This window comes from Heterocephalus glaber, unplaced genomic scaffold, assembly GCF_053883595.1.
Source record: "Heterocephalus glaber isolate CG9 unplaced genomic scaffold, H.glaber_assembly_v1.0 deba00001538, whole genome shotgun sequence".
NCBI lineage: Eukaryota > Metazoa > Chordata > Mammalia > Rodentia > Bathyergidae > Heterocephalus > Heterocephalus glaber.
In genome coordinates this window covers 763,006-782,016 of record NW_028258333.1, presented here as the reverse complement: position 1 = coordinate 782,016, position 19,011 = coordinate 763,006, and the positions used below count along the sequence as shown (strand labels likewise).

General features: G+C 53.4%; 1 protein-coding gene across 2 annotated transcripts in view; it reads right to left on the bottom strand.

The window, feature by feature from the left end:
• Ankrd33b (ankyrin repeat domain 33B) overlaps positions 1-17,460 on the bottom strand; it is a 44,506-nt gene extending 27,046 nt beyond the window's left edge. Inside the window, exon 1 of one of the 2 annotated variants that reach the window (XM_087189234.1) lies at positions 17,394-17,460. Coding sequence is in view for 1 of the 2 variants with exons in the window: in XM_004845268.3 (XP_004845325.1) it covers positions 16,030-16,389 (360 nt within the window). In the remaining variant the exon portion in view is untranslated. Of the gene's footprint in view, positions 1-16,029; positions 16,555-17,393 lie in introns of those variants that run through there. The other variant, XM_004845268.3, reaches the window with a different exon arrangement.
• Positions 17,461-19,011: the final 1,551 nt, after the last annotated feature.

The following is a 19,011-nucleotide window of genomic DNA, read 5'->3' as shown; positions in this document are numbered from 1 at the left end:
CTTTCGTTGTCATTTTGACTTCGGGGAGCACCAGGTCCCATAAGTAAGGGGCATGAGGACACAGCGGCATGTTTTTAAGAGCTCCCTTTCTGTGGGGTGAGGCTTGGCCGAAGCACTCACCAAATTCTTTTAAAATCACGTCTGGTGATAAAGGCACGCAGGAAAGAGGACTCCAGAGCTGCTGCAGAAAGTGGCAGGAGAGACGGGGCGAGTGTGTTCGAAGCCAGGGGGAGGATGTCCAGGGCACACCTGGCAACTTTACTGTAACAAACTTTTTAGATTTATGAACTCACAGGCGTTTCCATCACACCTTACGGTCAGCTGGACCCGAGTGCGGTCCCGGGCTGGCGCGTGGGTGAGGCCGGGATGGACACGGGACCCTTCCCGCCCTCCGGCAGGGACTCAGAGGGCGGTGACCGCCCCCCTGCCACGGGCCGGGCGCGGGGTCACAGGAGAAGGTCAGATCGCAGGACGCGCGCCCCCTTCTGTCCCCGGGCAGAGGAGGACACAGGCGCAGTCCCACAGGCAGAGCGGGTGTGGCTGACCCACAGGAAGCAGGCTGGACAGAGGTGCGCATCCACTCAGCACCCCGCCCCAAGACGCACAGATGGGGCTGGGCGCAGGGAGAGCTTCCCATGCGGAGGTTCAGGCTGCAGAAGGACCGGAAATGCCCCGGGGACTGCAGAAACTGTTCCAGGCCGGGAAGGGGGGACCACACCGCCACCGGAAGTGCACAAGAGCCAGTATGAGGCCAGAACTGGGCCTTCCAGGTCGGGACTGAGCACATGGAGGGACAAGGGCTGGCTCATATCTGTAATGCCACGACTCTGGGAGGCTGAGGCAGGAGGGTCACAAGTTTGAACCCACCCTGGGCAACTCAGCCACTCTGCAAGTCCCCATCTCTAAATAAAACGCTAACAAACTGGGCTGGGGATGCAGCTCTGGGTGAAGGCCTTCGGTTCCACCCCAGTACCCTAAACAGGTGGGGAGAGGGGAGCTGAAATATTCCCAGGGATGGGCGCAGGCGCAGGCGCAGGGTCTGCCAGCACAGGCTGTGGCTGGAATTTTCCTTCTAAAACCCTGGCTCTGGGTGGAGGGTGAGGAGGGAGGAAAGCACCTCACCGTTTTCTTCTATTTTGAAAATATTCTTTAAGTACAAGCCCTTCCTGCTTGTCTTCTCTTTTCATCCTGACTGAGTCACCGCCTGATTTGTGATCTAGGCTGTAACCGACGCTGACAGCTGCCCGTCAGAGTCACGCCAGCTGGGCCTCAATGTGACACCGCAGGCCGGCATCCGTCCTGCAGGTGCACATTAATGTCTTCTCACTGGATTTTTTTTAATGTAAAAAAATTTGAATTATAGCCTTTTCCCAAATATGAAGGTACTTGATATCATTAGTCACAAGGGAAATGCAAATTCAGCCCACGGAGAGAGCCACACACCCACCAGCATGGCTAAAATTAAAGACTGACAATGCCAAGTGTTGGTGAGGGTGTGGGCCTCGTGTTCCCGGCGGTAGGAGGGGAAGGCAAGAAACCATGGCTCCTGTTCAGGCTCAGCTCCTGTTCAAGCTCAGCGCACGCCTTTGTCATGACCCGGCCACGCCACTCTTGGGCCACCAAAAGCCAGGGCAAGAATGTTCAGGGAAGTTTTACACATAACAGTCAGACACTGCAGACAGCTCACCAGCGAGAGATGAATCAGCAAAGCCTGCTGCACACAAACTTAGGAAACTGCTCAGCCACAGAAGGGCAACCTCCATGTTTCAGCCTCCTGCAGCGACATCTCTGTCTCAAACGAAACAGCCCAGACACCCAGGGGGGAGCAGTGGCCAATCCAAGTCCACAAAATCCAGGAGCAGAGACCCTGAGGGCTGTTGTAACAGAGTAGTCAGCCTCAATGGGGTGATGCTTCCATGTACACGTTCATCTGTCAGCACTCACAACCAGGTGTGAGCCTGTAATCCTAGCACCCTGGGCGGCTGAGGCAGGAGGACTGCAAGTGTGAGCCCAGCCTGGACAATTCAGCGAGACCCTGTCTCAAAATGGGAAATAAAAAGGGCTTGGACTGTAGCCCTGGGTTCAGTCCTGAGTACTGAAAAAAAATTATTGAACCTACAGAGAGAGAGAGAGAGAGAGAGGGAACATGAATGAGAATCTAACAAGTGTCTGCCTGGACTTGGGGAAACCAGAACCCTGTGCTTCGGTGGTCAGAATCTACAATGCCTCAGCCAGAAGGAAACTGTACAGTTTCCTGGGGAAGCTAGGGCAGCACTTCTGCATGACCCAGCATGCATCTGTACACCCGTGTGAGCATACCTGGCCCGGTGCCCACCAGCAGGCAGATGCACACATGTGGGCACCTGTCCAGCAGTCACCCAGCCTTGAGCCCATCCACCCTAATCCACGCCACAGCACAGCGAACCTGGGGCACAGTACACTCGGTGTGGACCAAAGGACAAACACTCATGCTGTGAGTGCTCAGCGCGAGTCCCTAAGACCGGTGGTGATGAGCTGCCTGGGTCGCTCGCATCCAAGATGCCCAGCCCAGCTAGGTTGGGTCAGCACAGATCTGGGGGTGGCCAGAGGGGTTCACTGAGGACAGAGGCCCCACGCTGGGTGTGGGTGTGGCAGGCATCAGGCTTGTGCCCTGGTGGAATGGAAGGAAACAGAGAAGGACAGCTGGCTTCTGTCTTGTGGGGAGCTGCAGTGTGCACCTTTGCCTTGGAGGTCGGCTCCTAGCTTCTGGTGCAGACCTGTCACCCTGGATCCGGACCCCACGGGAGATCACCGTGGGCTCCAGGCCTTCGACTGGGCCCTTCAGGTCTGCAGCCTCTCTGCACTCTCCACATGGAACTGAGCACTGACTGATGTGGACAGGAAGCAAAGCAGTTACCGGGGCTGGAGAAAGCAGAGGAGGAGGAGTTAGCTACTGCCTGATTGTTTGTCGGGGCTTGTAAATGTTTGGAGGGCCGGGGATGTAGCTCATTGGCACCATGCCTGCAAAAGGTCCTGAGTTCGATCCCCAGTGCTGCAAAACAGCAGTGTTTGGAAATCCACAGTATGTCGCACCAGTGTGAATATAACTAATACCACCGGGTCATGACTCATTAGGGTGTCAAATGCCCGATTTTATATGATATATATTTTACCACAATTTTAAAAATCAGTAACATAATGTACAGAAAACACTGCATTGTGCAGTTTAAATGGGTGAATTGCGTGGTCTGTGAATTCCATCTCAATAAAGCTGTTTAACTGGTTGGTTTATTTATTTATTTGGGGGGGGTACCGGGGATCGGACTCGGGACCTTGCGCTTGCAAGGCAGGTGCCTGAACCACTGAGCTAAATCCCCGGCCCCTAATTTTTATTTTTATTAGTGCATGCTCCTAGGACACTCCATCTCTGGTCCCCTTCTCAACAAATGGGAAGGTTTTGGCCTTTTAATGCAGCTTAAAGGAACACAGAATGTGGATAAACCTCAGAGCCATCTCTCAGGGGACACGGGCCAGGCTCTGGGACATGCTCGGGTGATTTCGCCAAGTCTACCCGGCTCCACCAACCCTGGGGAGGAGGCTAAGGGTGGCCGAGCAGGGAGGGACCGGAGAGGGGCAAGGAGCCTGAAAGGAGATGCCTCCTGGTAGAGGCGCACCCCGGCCTGGGGCGCGTGGGCACAGACAGCCGAGGCTCATGGAGAGTTCCGGTCAGCGGCCGCCCCGTGTGCAATGGTGGCCCCGTTAGAATAGCCGAGTGAGCTCGCGGCCGGCACAGCGCCATCCATGCCTAGGGTGACACCAGGTCCATTCCCTCCCAACCCCTGGGAGGTGTGGTTGTGACCTCAGTTGGAAATGGGGTCTGTGTAGGTGACAGTCAAGGGCCCTGAGAGTCATCCAGGACATCTGAGACACGGGAACCCAGAGAGGAGCCTGTGGGGTGGTTTAACCTGGGTCCAGACTTCTGGCCTCCAGAGCCCTGAGAGACACCAGAGCCACGCCTACGCCCCCAGTTCGAGGTGACCCTCCAGGGCGGGGAAAGGACGGTGTCGCCCTGTCCCACCCAAGGCCTTGCTGCTGCTTTCCATGCTCAGACTCGCAGCCCCCCCTACCCGGCCCAGGGTGGGGGGGCTCGGGCCCAGGCGCCCCCCTCGGCAGGGTCTCCAGGCCAGCCCCGAGCTCCCAGGCAGGGGACCCCTCCCGGCCACCCCTCACCCCTGCGGCTTCCCATCCTCCGCGGGCCAGAGACCCCGTCTGCCTCTGCACCCCACGGCCACCCTCCTATCCCCTCCTCGGTCTGCACCCGCCCCTGCGCCTGGGACGGCTGTCACCCCCTAGGCAGCTGAGGCGCCTTCCGGGGATTTCCACTTTGAGGCCCTGCAGGGCCTGTGGGGCGAATAAAACCACAGGGGTTGCGAGGGTTTAGCTTTAGTTGTTCCCCCAAAACCCGGGCCAGACCTTTGGAAGGTGATGGGATCCCGGGCTCTCCCAGGAGGCGGGGCCCGCGGAGGGGCGGTCCAGGGGCGGGGCATGCGTGGCCTGGAGGTCGGTCTCTGCGGGGCGGGGCCTGAGGAGGGCGGTCCCGGGGCGGGGCATGCGGGGGCGGAGCCTGGGGCCATCGCCTTCCAGTTCCTCCTCCGCCCTCTGCTTCCGGCGCTCCCCACGGGGAGCAGCCCTCCTCCCCAAGCTCCCGGCCCTGGAGCAGCCCTCTAGGCACTGACTGACTTGTGAGCCCAATCAGCCTCTTCCTCCAGCTGTGGGCCAGGTACGACCGGAAAGTGACTGGGACAGAAACCAGGGAACAGAAAAGAGCAGGGAAGAGAAGCGGCGCCTGCCCTGTCCTTGCGTCCCCCGCTCAGGGGCCAGGCCTCCCCCGGGCAGCCGGCCTCGGGAAGGCCCGATCAGGAGCGAGGGGCCCCAGCTCCCCAGGCCCCGGACCCCGCCTCCCTCTCCACGGGGTCCCTCTGGCTTTGCCCACCTCGGGCGGCCGAGCAAATCGCGTCCTTGTCACCCCAGCCAGGAGCAGAGCTCGGGGCAGAGTCGGGGCTCCGAAGGTAGCCAGGGCAGGAGCCAAGCCGCAGGAGGGTGCAGGGAGGCTGGACCAGGGTGGAGGCACGGGGCCAGCGGCACTGCGCGAACGGCACCGTGCCCCTGAGTCGGAGGCCAGGCTGGGCTGCATCCTGAGGCCCTGACTGCAGGAACCCAAACGAACGAGCAAAACAACAAAAAGAAAATGTAGAAAAACTAATATGAAGACTTTGGCCAAGTGTGACTGAGATCCTAAATTCAATCTCCCACACACACACACACACACACACACACACACACACACACACACACACACACACACACACAAATTACAGAACGCCGTTCGTGGTCCCTAATTGGGAACAAGTCCACATATAAAGAAAGTCACATACAGAAATTGTGCCTGGGAATTAATTCTGTCAACAGTGTTCAGAGTTTTGTGCACTCCAGACAAACCCGTGCTTTAAAAGTGACTTCGCTGTCTATCTGAAAACGTAGAGTAGCACCCTGTTAAAACCACCGGAAGTAATTGGAACTTCTGCCCATCTCCGTAAGACAGCAGCTACATGTACTTCCGGCCACTGCTCTATGACGGCTGCATCTGAAAGTGTGCTACTTTTCTTTTTCTAACTATGCAGCTCTCGGGATGTTTAACTATAGTAACGACCCACGGTGCATGGAGATCCTGTGGGAAAAGAACTACGGATCACTTAGCATTTTAACAAAGGGTTGTGTTGTTTTTTTTTTTGGTATGGAGGATTGAACTCAGCTCCTTGCACTCGAAAGCGGGGGAACCACTGAGCTAAATCCCCGGCTCATTAACAAAGGTTTTTATAAAATTAATACCCAAGCTACTTGACCTGTTTCATTATTTCTGATAGGAAAATTAAAATATTCAGTTCAAATACATATAAATTGATCCACTCAAAAATACAGAGAGAGGCCTGGGGATGTAGCTTAGTGGTAGGACTGAGTGGTAGGACTTGTATTGTAGGACTGGGCCCTGGGTTAGATTTTCAGCACCACAAAAATAATAATTTTTACATATAATAGTTTATTAAAAAAAAAAGAAGAAGAACAGCCAGGCATGGTGGTGCAGGCCTGTAATCCCAGCACTGGGGAGGCTGAGGCAGGAGGATCATTGTGAGTTCGAGGCCAGCCAGCCTGAAGTACATAGTGAGACCCTGTCTCAAAAAAGCAAAAAATATGCTGGGGATTTAGCTCAGTGGTTCTGCCATCTGCCTCGAAAGCGCAAGGTCCCAAATTCGATCCCTAGTACAAAAAAAAAGACAAAAAATAGAAAATAAATAAATAAACCAAAAAGCAGAAAGTGGGGGAAACTCCAGCCATTTCTGTGAGCACACAGATGACCCACTTCGCACCAGGCTGGGGCAGGCCCTTTCCTAGTGCAGCTCCGTCCTCTGCTTCAGTCCCACCCTGAATGGTCCCTGGTGAGAATAAACATTTGTTTTACACTTTTGCAAAAACGTGACCCAGCTGTGTCAGTCTCAGGCCCTCCAGGTACCTGGTGATTTGCATGGCTTCCGTGCCTCCAGCCCCATCACCCCAGCTTTGACTAAGCAGGAAAACGCAGCTCTTGAGGAAGTGACCGAACAAACACTTTGCAAATAAAGTCCTGCAAATATGCGGAGTGAAAGGCAAATGCAAAAGAAATGGAAACTGGAGTCACGGGCCACCCAGAGGACACTGCCCACCAGGCTCCAAGGTGCCACTGGATCTGTGGCCTCCTCCTCTCTGCTCTGGCTTCCTTCTCTTCCCCAGAGTCACACGTGCTCCTGACACACTGATACCAGATGCCCCAAGCCCCACCTGCACATTTCCACCTCAGGCGGTGTCCTGGCCACAAGGAGGCTCGGGCTACAGCCAAAGGGCAAACAAGCAGCTGTCAGAGATAAGGGCAGTTTTGTTCTCCATAAGAAGCATAAGGTGTTAGTAGCTAAGCTTTATCAAAAATACAAAATAAAATAAAAGATAAACACCAAGTAAAACAAAATGTGCTGTAATACATATAGTTTCAAATGTGTATGGAACCGGGCGTGGTGACACCTGCCTGTGATCCCAGCACTCAGAAGGCTGAGGCAGGAGGATCGCCACAAATTTGAGGCCAGCCTGGGCTACATAGTGAGTTCAAGGCCAGCCTGAAGTACATAGCAAGACCCTGCCTCAAAAAAACAAAAATGAATAAATAAAATAAAATACATATGCAAAAAAGGGAAGGCAATCCCAGCTTACCAGGTGACTTTTCAACCAACAATATGGTGTTACAATAATATAAATGTGCCTAGTTAGCAAGGTGTGGTGGCACATGCCTGAAATTCAGCACTCAGGAGGCTGAAGCAGGAGGATGGCTGTGAGTTCAAGGACAGCCCAAACTATATCTCTAGACTGTCTCAAAACACACCAGGGATGTAGCTCAGTGGTGCTGTGCCTGCCTGGTAAGTGCAAGGTTCTGAGTTCGATTTCTGGTACTGAAAAAAAAAGAATAAATAAATAAAAACATAAATGTACTTATCTACATAAAAACATAATACTCACTTACATGAAAACCATCAGCAGAATTAAAAGACAACAGAAAGGGGCTGGGGATTCAGCCCAGTGGTTCCACCACCTGCCTTGCAAGCGCAAGGTCTTGAGTTCGATCCCCAGTACCAAAAAAAAAACAAAAAACAGACAATAGAAAAACAACAATCAAAATTAATGATGTACACAGGATTACTTAAATTTCAACAGAAATATAAATAAGAAAGCACCAACACTACAATTTTTTTTGTTTTTGTTTTGTTTTGTTTTGTTGGTACCTGGGACCAAACTCGGGACCTTGCACTTGCGAAGGAGGCGCCGGAACCACTGAGCTAAATCCCCAGCCCAACACTGCAATTTTTTCAAATGAGTAAAGAACATATAAACCAAAGCAAGGAGGTAGTAGATATATGCGAAGTATGCATTACCTCACTAAGAGCAGAGTAATATAAATTAGAATACTAATGAGACACCATATACTTAACAATGCAGATTACAGTATGTATCAGATCTTCACAAGTCTTGGGCCTGGGATTTAGTTCAGTGGTTCCCCTGCCTATCTGGAAAGCCCAAGGACCTGAGTTTGATCCCTGGTACCACAAAAAAAGTTAAACAAAGATCTTCACAGAAAACAGATTACTTGGGCTGGGGATTTAGATCAGTGGTTTTGCTGCCTGTTTCACAAGTACATGGACCCAAGTTTGATCCCCGGTACCAGAAAAAAAAAAAAAAAAAACAGATTACTCCATTACTGGTGCTGGACAAATCCCCAGGCACATGGGGAAAAACAAGGCTGGATCTTTACCAGGTATCTTCAGCCAAATGAGTCATTACATACGCAATCATAAAAGCACTGGAAGAAAATGTAGATGATGACTTCTCTAAACTTGGCTTAGAAAAACCAATTTGAAGCATGGCAGCAGAGCCAGAAATCACAAAGAAAAAGATAAATCTGACTACACAAAAAATTAGCCCTTCTCAGCAAAAAAATACAAATACAATTCAGGGACTTTGAGCTACGAGACAGTAGCTTCAATCAGACCTGCTCTTCAACTGAGATCCGCTACTAAAATTGACTAAATTTTTAAAGAATCCATTTGGAGAGCCAGGTATGGTGGCACACACCTGCAATCTCAGCATTCAGGAGGCTGAGGCAGGAAGATTGCCATCAATTGGGGAGCAGCTAGGCCACACAGTGAGTTCAAGGCCAGCTTGAACTACACAGCAAGAGTCTGTCTCAGAAAAGAAAAGAAAAGTCTAGGAAACAGAGTGCAAGATTTCCTGACAGAGAAAGATGCCCTCAACATGTATGCTATGGAGAGAGTTCCAGGTATCATTTTGCATTAAATGTCTGTAACTCATACCTGAAACATGTAATTATGTCTAGATGGCAAGAAGGCAGTGATTTTACCTTTCTGTGTTATCTAATTGGACAATAAGCCACATGACTTTTACTGTTTCAAAGACCAATAAATCCACATCCATAGTCTTAGTAATTAACATTTAGTGGTATGAAAATCTAGCAAAATAGGCAATTTCGTACCTGGCTGGTGAAAGGAGAAATTGCCACGATCCTCCCCAAAAGCAAGGCGGCTTTTCAAAGGCTTCCACTGTTAAACCAAGCAAGAGTCTTTCTAGGGGCTGATCCCAAAAAGAAAGGATCAGAACCAACGTGGTGGGGCACACCTGTGATCCCAGCACTCAGGAAACTGAGGCAGGAGGATCGCTGTGAGTTCCAGGCCAGCCTGGCCACATAGTGAGACCCTGTCTCAAACAAACAAGAGAAAGGGCTGAAAGGAGGGAGGGAGGGAAAAGGGAAGACAGAGAAAGGCTCAGAAAGCCACTAAGGGTATGTAGGACATGCATGTATCAGAACCTAATTTACATAGCAAGATCCCAGAAACAATCAAAATGTCGAAAAGTTGCCAAGTAAACTACGATACATGCAGAAGACTGTGAAGTATTTAACACAGAACTGAGTTCCGAGTACACTAAATGAGTTTTAAAAAGCAGAACTGAAAGCTATCTTTACAGATAACTTCACAGCCGGCTCAGACACGGCCAGCGAAGGCAGAAGCTGTTTTCTCCTTGTTTCGTGACCCTCTCCCTCTTTCCCGTTTGCCACAATACGTGTCCCTCCTGGAGTGGAACCCAGCGCCGCTGTATCTTACCATCGGGCAGAAGGTGAGGCCGTGCGTGCTTGCGATTGTTCCTGGGAAAGGAAGGGAGTCTGGCTGGCTACAGAGCGGCCTGGGGAGTCACTGACCAGAGGCACCCTGCGGGGGACCCCGCACCCCGGCCCAGCCCAGCCTCAGCGCCTCTGCTGCCTGGAAAGCTCTCTGCACCGGAAGACGGAGGAAGAGAGCCAGAGCCCTCGGTTGGTGTCGGCGTTGTTAGGAACACGGAAGATGAGGAGTCTGAGGCTGGGCAGGAGCCTGGGATCCAGGATCGGGAGTTCAAGGCCAACTGTGCATGCAGGGAGCTTCACCTCAAGAAAAGCAAAAAAGTCAGGCATGGTGGTGCACGCCTGTGATGGAAGTACTCAGGAGGCTGAGGCAGGCCACACCGTGGAGAGACCTTGTCTCTATAAACAACACAAATAAAACCAGGCCCGTGCTCACAGCAGTCATGGGAGGCAGTGTTGTCGAGGCCGAGACACAGGCTTTATCTTTACGTGGAGGCCTCCAGCTTGCAATGATGCGACCTAGGCCCTTCTAACTTCTCGACACTGCAAAGGCAGCAAACGTACAAACTGTGCTTCAGGCTTTGAATTTTTTTCTTTTGAGACAGGGTCTCGCTATGCAGCCCAGGCCAACCTCGAACTCACAGTGATCTTCCTGCCTCAGCTTCCTGAGTGCTGAGGTGAGAGGTGTGCGCCCCCAAGTCTGTCTCTCAGTCGGGGGGGGGTTTAATGACAAAAGGGATACAAATCTGTTTGTAAGAAAAGAGGAGAGACGAGCAGAGTGAGAAATCCACACTGAGAGAATTCAGTCCACGGGGTGGGAGGACCAGGCCAATCACAGAGAGGCAGTGACAGCCCCTGGCATCCGCCAGCCTGTGCCCAGCATCCAACCCCGGGCAGAACCCACAGCCCTGCTGTGCTGGACATGGCAGCAGGAGAGAGCTTCCATCTGCAAAAGATCCATCTCCCCACTTCCTATCATCTACCTTTGATTTTGCTCTTTAAAATATACATACTTTGGGGGCCGGGGATTTAGCTCAGTGGGTTCACCACCTGTTGTGCAAGCACAAGGACCCGAGTTCAATCGCTGGTACCAAAAAAAAAAAAAAATATATATATATATATATATATACACACATACATACTTTGGGATTCTCATATAAAGGAAACGGTGCAATAGTTAAGCTTGTGTGTCTGATTTATTTCACTGAACATTATGGCCTCAAGTTGCATCCATTTTCCTACACGTGGCTCAAGTGCATCCTTCTTTATGGCCAAATAGTACTCCATCAAGTTATGCTACAAACCTACACTGACTAAAAACAGCGTGGTACTGACATAAAAGCAAACTTGTGGGTCAGGGGAACCACATAAAGGATGCAGAAATGACTCCAGGCACCCGGGCATCTGATCCTTGACAAAGAGGCCAAAGACATTCACGCGAGGAAAGATCACCTCTTCCTCTTCAGCGAGCGGTGCTGGGAAACTGGCTGGCCGTGCCCGACCTCCCACCTCTCGCCGGGTCACCCGGGTCCGGGACTAGCTGACTGCGCCCCATCATCCGCTGGGATGAGGGTGGGGCGCCCGCGAGTGGAGGGAGAGAGGGAGGACCCGCTGTCAGCAGTCGGGGGTGCTTCCTGTGGGGTCTGCAGTCGGGGGTGCTTCCTGTGGGGTCTGCACCCGGAGGAAATGCGATGCGCTGAAAGGTCACAGGGGTGCGGGCTTCTTTCCTAACAACCTTTCGCAGATGCGTGGAAATCCTTCCCTGAGCATCAGCATCATCACCCAAAGCGGATCAGGGCGCCCTGGGCCAGCCAGGGTCAGCGAGGGACAGCTGGGGGCGGATCGCCCCACCTGGAAGGTCACAGCCCCGCCCCCGGGGACAAGGAACCGCAGGGGGTGACGCTTCTCAGTTCGCATTTGGGGGGTTCCCCACCACTGCATTTGGGGGGTTCCCCACTACCCAGAACTTTCATTAGCTTTCTTTTTAAAAAATGTTTTTCTGTTCCTAGGGATCCTATGATTACTTCATTTGAATCATTTAGTTTTAATCACTTAACATTTTTAAAATCCGAGAACAGCAGGATTCTTTATTTTTAGAGCCGATTACTGATATGAGAGACCTGGGGCTTTCCCGATGGAGACCCTGGGATTTTTCTAAGTAAAAGTGACTTTTAAGGTCTTGGATATATAATTCTATTCAAATGTTTTTATTTTTATTTAGTTTTTTGAGACAGGGTCTCACTACGTAGTTTAGGCTGGCCTTGAACTCACTATGTAGCTCAAGCTGGACTCAAACTTGTGGCAATCCTCCTGCCTCAGCCTCCTGAGTGCTGGGATAACAGATGTGCGCTGCCACACCAGCCTCAAATGTTTTAAAAACTACCTCTTCTGCACATGGGAAGCTATTCAAAACACAATTTTTTATTATTCCTCAAGCATTTAATATTGTGTTTTTATACCAAAAGTTCAAGAATATGCATCCTTTGAGGAAAAAAGCCATTACTCAATAATAACTTTTCCAGGCCCAGGGATTCAGCTCAGTGGTGCCATCACCCGCCTGGCACATGCAAGGTTCTGAGTTCAATCCCTGGGACCAAAAATAATATAATAATAATAATAATAATAATAATAATAATAATAATAATAATGACTTTTCCATGTCATTGATTAAAACCCCACAGCCTTCCCGGAATCTATCTGCAAACCTTGAGATGGGACCTGTCCCTTGCAAACAAAAGGATGACATAAGTGTTTAATTATTTCCAGATGTCTCCCCACTGAATTAAAAGTAGAGAATAAAAAGATAAGAATAACTGTCAAGATAAAAGTCATGAGGACCAAGTAAAATTGTTCCCGAACTCATTGTTAGGTCATTACCTTTAACAAATAAGATTGCTTCTGGGGTTTTTCAACTAACTCAACACACTTGTGCCTCACTTCAAACAAACCCAAAGGATTCAGATTTGCTTATACCCAAGGCAAGTGAAGAATGATTATTTCTATTAAAAACAAATTCACCATAGCTTCCTCTGTGTGTTAAGTAACTGAGGTTTTAGAGAAATGTATTCACTTGCTGAAACCTAATCCCCAACTCCCACAGGTGCCCTCTCAGCAGGGGCTCCCCATCTTCAGAAGCCCCGCAAGAAGATAATCCTGCCATAGCACTCAGGAGGCTGAGGCAGGAAGGCTGCAAGTCCAAGTCCAGACCCACCTCGGCTACTTAGTGGAGCTTTGTATCAAAGTAAAGATTGTTTTTAAGGGCTGGGGCTGCAGTTCAGGGGCTGTGTGAGCCTGGGTTTAATCATCAGGACTGAGAAAAATAAATAAAAAGAGAATTCCATGACAACTTTATAATATTAAATTGTAAAACAGAAGAAACGGGGCAATTTTCGGTAAAAACACAAGTTAGGGTCGCAGACCCAGGAAGAAAGAAAATGGGGTGGTTTTCCTTTGGCCATGCCAGCCTGATGCACAGGGGCCGCCGGGCCTTCAGCTTGGCCACCGGCAGAGGCCAGGGCTGAAGGCAGGAGCAACGCCCTGGGAGGTGCCCTTTGGGGACAGGGACAGGGCCGCCCAAGCTCCTCATGGACACGGGGTCCTCCAGAGCCCCGAGGCAGTGGCTGGGTCCCATCTGTCCTTCCGCCACCACCAGCGGCTCCCAGCCACCTGACTTGCTCCTGTCCCAGCCCCAGGCTCCAGCCTCGTTCGGGCTCCCTTCATCCTTCTCACCCCTTTCCCACGCTTCTCAGTATTTTGGGGAGGGGGGGTTGAAACAGGGTCTCAGGCTGGCCTTGAACTTGCGGTGATCCTCCTGCCTCAGCCTTCCAAATAATGGGATTGCAGGTGTTCGGGCCCTGGACTGCGGGTGGGCAAGGGTACAGGGTAAGTGTGAACCCCAATAACAGCTCCTCGTCCCTGGAAAGGCCCGTCCAAAGCTCACAGAGCTTTCTGTAGCATTCATTCAAACAAACAAACAAAGAACACTCAAATTTTTCAAGTAGTTTTTGAGAAAGTTCAGTCCGCAGCTGGGGACATATAAATCTCAAGTGTACATCTCAGGGACCCACCCTGGCCAGGAAGGGCTTCACCGCGCAATGGAGCAGTTTCCAACTCGGTCCAATTGGGCCTTCACTGCCCTTCTGCACGATTCCGCAACACTGCACTGCCTTTCTCTCTGCTTCCATCTGCTAAGCCGCCACAGCCTCAAGGTGAAGCTGGAGTAGCACCGTGTGTCCCTGTGGTACCGGTGCATGGGACCTCCAAATGATCCAAATAACATAGGGAAACATTGCAACTCCCAACCTGCTATATACCTGAAATCCTAAGCTTGTGTTCCCTAAAATCAAAGAATGATTCTAGGAACAACGGGGGTTAAGAGCAGGAAGACTTTATTGAGAAAGACAGCTGTCTAAGAGAGGCAGAAGGCAGACAGGAAAGTGGGCGGCCCACCCACCCCACTCCTCAGGGTGTTTTATTGAGCAAAGCCATGAGGTGAGAGGCGGGTACAAAGTGAGACAAAACTATAGTCAACGAGGTTACAAGTATTGTTGCTTAGGTAACATTGGGCCAATGGGAAGTCACAAAGTAGGTGTGAGGTGGGACAAAACTGTGCATCAACCAATAAGATTACAGCAAGTATAGCCGCTTAGGTGATACAGATTACATGGGATCAAACGGGGAAGCAAGTCGGGAAGCCAGCAGGCAGGGAGCCCCTAAGGACTTTCCCAGAAGGAGCGGCCTGAGGGGGTTTTGACCCCACCCAAGGTGACTGCTGCCTCTTTAGATTCTTGGTCACTGCAGTCCACCCCTAGGGGAAGAATGCGGGTGTGGTTTTTCTTTTTTGAATCTCAGCCACCGCCTGGCCTGAGGCCACAACGATCTTCAGTGCTGAGAGGGCCCATCCTGGCCTAACTGCCTTAGAATATTCTTTAACTAGTTTAGCTGTTTATAATACCAGAAGCCGAGTACAATGGCGCACGCCTGTAATCCCAGCGCTTGGGAGGCTGAAGCAGGAAGAGCACTGTGAGTTCAAGGCCAGCCTGGGCTACAGAACAAGACCCTGTCTCAAAACACCAAAACATGCAAAAGGAATAAAATTAAAAAGAGGCGGTTCTTGTGGAACTGGGGTTTGAACCCAGGACCTTCCTACTGAGCTTCCTTCCTCCCAGCCTTTACTCATCATTCATCCACTGATTTCCAGATGGGGGGGCGGGTCACTGAAGCGGCCAGACTGGCACAACGCATAACACACAACACACAACATACAGTGTCAGACACTGTGATCAGGAGAAGTGACCGGTGAGTGCGTTTCTACCGTGTTTTGCCTTTATTCTAAGAGTCTCGTTGTTCCCTTTGTACCTCACGCGTGTTGCACAGTCACAGTAAAACTCTTCATTCTCAACATACCGAGTAGGGTAAAGAACACATATCTAAAGTTTCATTATTTTATCAAAAGTAGTATTTAAGAGGCATCTTACATACTGGACCCCTTTTACGAGGATGTGACAGTTACTGCCAAGAGGGGTTCCAGGAGTGTGTGCTCGATAGAAAATACATTAACGTGTGAAATTTTAAAAAATAAAATGCCCAGACTGGGCTTGAACATGGGATCCTCCTGCCTCAGCCTTCGGAGAGTGCCCGGATGACGCGCGCGCCCCCCACGTGGCCTCGCCCCAAGCCGGCCACACGAGCTATGCAGCCTCCAGGCAGCAGGAGGAGGCTGGGTGGCCTACAGCGCGGAGCCGGCCAGGGAAGAACGGGCCGCGGTCCTCCAGGCCGGGGTGCGGACGCGGCAGGGGCCTCCGCGGTGCCAGGCGCCCTGTGCCGGGCCACTCAAGCGCGGTGCGGGGCAGCAGCTGCCCACAGCCCGTCACGGCCCCCGCTTTCCAGGCAGGGCAACTGAGGCACGGGCCGAGGGAGGCGCTGGCACACTTCGCCCTCGAGGGCCGCGTCCCGAGCTGAGCCCTCGGGGTGGGGGGACGGCCCGGCCCCGGCCGCTCGGGTTCCCCGCTTCGGGAGTCTCTGCTGGGGACCCCGGGCCCACAGCACTCGCGAAACCGAAAGTGCAGCTCAGAAGGGGGCCGGGACCCCGGGGCCCCACGCGAGCTCCTCCGGGTCCCACGCGCTCAGCCACCCGCGCGCCGGCGCCGTCCCAGCCGCGGGGTCCCGGCCGGCCGGACCGTGAGAAGCGCGACCTCGCCCCGGCCCCGGGTCCTCACAGCCGAGGGGCCGCCGGCCTGGGCGCGGCGAGGAGCGGGGCGCCCGAGGGTCGCGGGCCTTACCCGGCCGTGGCGGTCGGCCTCCCGCGCGTCCTCGGCGCTCAGCCCCCGCCGCAGCAGCGCTCGCAGCAGCCCCGCGTCGTTGGCGCCGGCGGCGCGCAGCAGGGTGGCGCCCGCGGGCACCGGGACGGGCTCGGGGGCGCCCTCGGGGACGGCTGCGCCCCGCTGCTCGCCGCGCCCCGGTGGGTAGAAGGCGTCGTCCGCGGCCACGCTGCGGGCATCGGGCCGGCAGAAGTCCTCGAAGTCCTCCTCGTGGTCCGCAGGGTCTTCTGCCACCGGCGCATCCCAGGGCGGGGACGCGGACGAGGACAGGCAGCGCGCCCCGCCGCCCTCCGAGGGCCCGGGCGCCGCCAGCAGCACCATCGCGGGTCCGGCCGGGGCACTGCGCTCTGCCGGGTCCGCGTCCCCAGCCCGGCAGAGTCCGCCCGCGGCTGCGCCCGGGAGGGGCGGGACTGCGCGGGGCGGGGCCTCGGGCGGGGCGGGGACTGTGGAGACGGCGGCAGCCCGGGGGACCTCGCTCCCCGCCGGGAGAGGGGCGCGGGGGGGACCCAGAGGCCTAAGAGAGACCGGGCCTGGTGCGAATGGCTGAAACTCCAGCCTTGGGAGGCTGAAGCAGGAGGATCGCCGGGAGCTCGAGGCCAGCCTGGGCTACATAGTGAGATTCTGCCTCCAAAAAATTAACGGATTAAATAAAGACCCGTGGTGAGGAGGTGGTCGGAAAACTCCGAGGGCAGAAGGCGCAGCACGCGGCCAGGGCGGTGCCCGGGAGCCCGCACTCCTGCCTGAGGTGCAGACGGCCGAGCCGCGGTCAGAGCGACACCGGGCCCCCACGGCCCCCTGTCCGCGACCCACCGATGCCCTCGGTTCCCGCCGGGTCCCAGCCTGCGCCGCCCTCGGGCCCAAAGGTGATGAAGCGGCGGGGACGTTGAGGGCCGGGCGCGGCCGAGGGTCGGGGCCCACGGGTGGGCGGTGTGGACGGACCTGGGGCCCCACGGAGCCGCGGTCCCGGGTCCCGGTGGGGGCGGGGGCTCGGGTGAAGACTCGGCCCGGCCCGGGCTCCTTTCCGAAACCCCGGTCCCGTGGGGGTTCGCTCTTCCTCGCGCTGAAGCCACCTCGGCGCCTGGATTCCCCGGGAATCTCCCTCGCGAGCGGGATTTACCGGCGAGGACCCGCGGGAGCCAGGCCCTTCCGGGCTCGGCGCACCGACGGCCGGGCCGCGAGGGAGGCCCCGCTTTCTCTTCTTTCTTACAACTCTGGGTCCGGGCAAAGCGCGAGGGGCGGGGCCGGTTCCCCGGGGCTGCGGGAGAGGGCCCGGAATTCACGGGAACGCGCGGGCGGGCGACGTGCTGGGCTGGAGCTGCACTTACCCAGGGAGGAGAAGGCGGCGCTCAGGGCTTCGATCCGAGGGCCTAACGGGAGGGCGCTGGACGGAAGTGGGAAAGGCACGTGGGACCCGCTCAGCCCACTGATGAGGGAATAATATAATTTTAAAAGGTTCAAATGCTTTCAGGCTCGTCTTTAAGTCAATAGCATTTTGAGAAATTGTTTTATGTGTAAGACTGCTCAGTTTTGATGAATTGTTTTTAATTTATGATATCACACACACACACACACACATATAAAACAGTTTGTTCATTTAGTTGAATAGTTTACTTTCGGCTCCTTAAAAAAAAATCTAGTGCTAGCTCAGTTACAGTTCTGAGTCAGGCCTTTTTAAAATTAGAAGAAATGTATTTATTTTTAAAGATGTAGAAAACTGAATGCCTGGAATCCAAGCATTCTGGGAGGCTGAGGCAGGAGGATTGAAGGTTTGAGTCCAGCCTGGGCTACTTAACAAGACCCTGTTTCGAAATAAAAATTTTTAAAAATAGCTGGGGTTGCAGCTGGGTGCAAAGGCCCAGGGTTCAATCCCGAGTATAAAAGAAAAAAAAAATCTGTCCTCAAGGAAAGAGATTAAGAAGCAGACCTTGCCCTCAAGGGCGGGGTCAGGACGTAAGCCTCCCCCTGCTTGGCCCATGCTGTTGTAGGAATGATGTAACCAAATTCCAGGGGAAATTCATGGAGGGAACTGGACAAAACAAATTGTTCTATTCTGTTTCAGAGGCAGAGTCTCACCGTGTAGTTCAGGCTGGCCTCAAACTCATGGTGATTCTCCCCGCCTCGCCTCCTGGTGCTGGGATGACAGGTGTGCTCCACCACCTGGGCTTGATGCTCATGCGTTAAACCAGGCGCCCTCTAAGGACCAGCCGGAGTGCTTCGTTAGCTCCGAGGTCTGCACCTGCCCCACAGCTGCCCCACAGAAGCAGAAGTGGGGCAGGGCACACGGACCTCTCTTAGTCACTCATTTCTCAAAAATCGCTTCAGGTAAACTGAAGCGACTTGTTCTGGAATTTTTGCAAAATTCCCCAAGCAGTTTGACCTGAGAAGAAGCAATCCAGAGTGTTCTGGAGTCAATCAACAGAATCACAGGGCCAGATTCTAGGTGACCGAAGAGTCCTGTAAACCTTGGAGAACTTCACTTCTGCTGGGCGCGGTGACACACACCTGTCATCCCAGCACTTGGAGGCTGAGGCAGGAGGATCTCATAGAGATGCTGTCTCAAACACACACACACACACACACACACACACACACGCCCAGACATCTGGGCACAGCAATGCACTCATAGTCCCAATATAGAGAAGGCAGGGAGGTCACAAGTTCAACTCTAGCCTGGGTAACTTAGCAACTAAATGAGACCAGGTCTCAAAGGTGTAGCTCAAAGCAAAGGCCCTGGGTTCAATCCTCAGTACCTGGGAAAAAGAAAAGTCCTGGTCAGCAGGAGCCTCTCCAGACCAGCAGGCTGTCCCTCCTGAGGACAGGAAAAGCTCCACCCTCTCTTCTTCACTACCCCTCTGTTCTCACACCAGGAATGGCCTCAAACTCACAGCGATCCTCCTGCCTCAGCCTCCAGGTGCTGGCATTATAGGTGTGCACCCCCACACC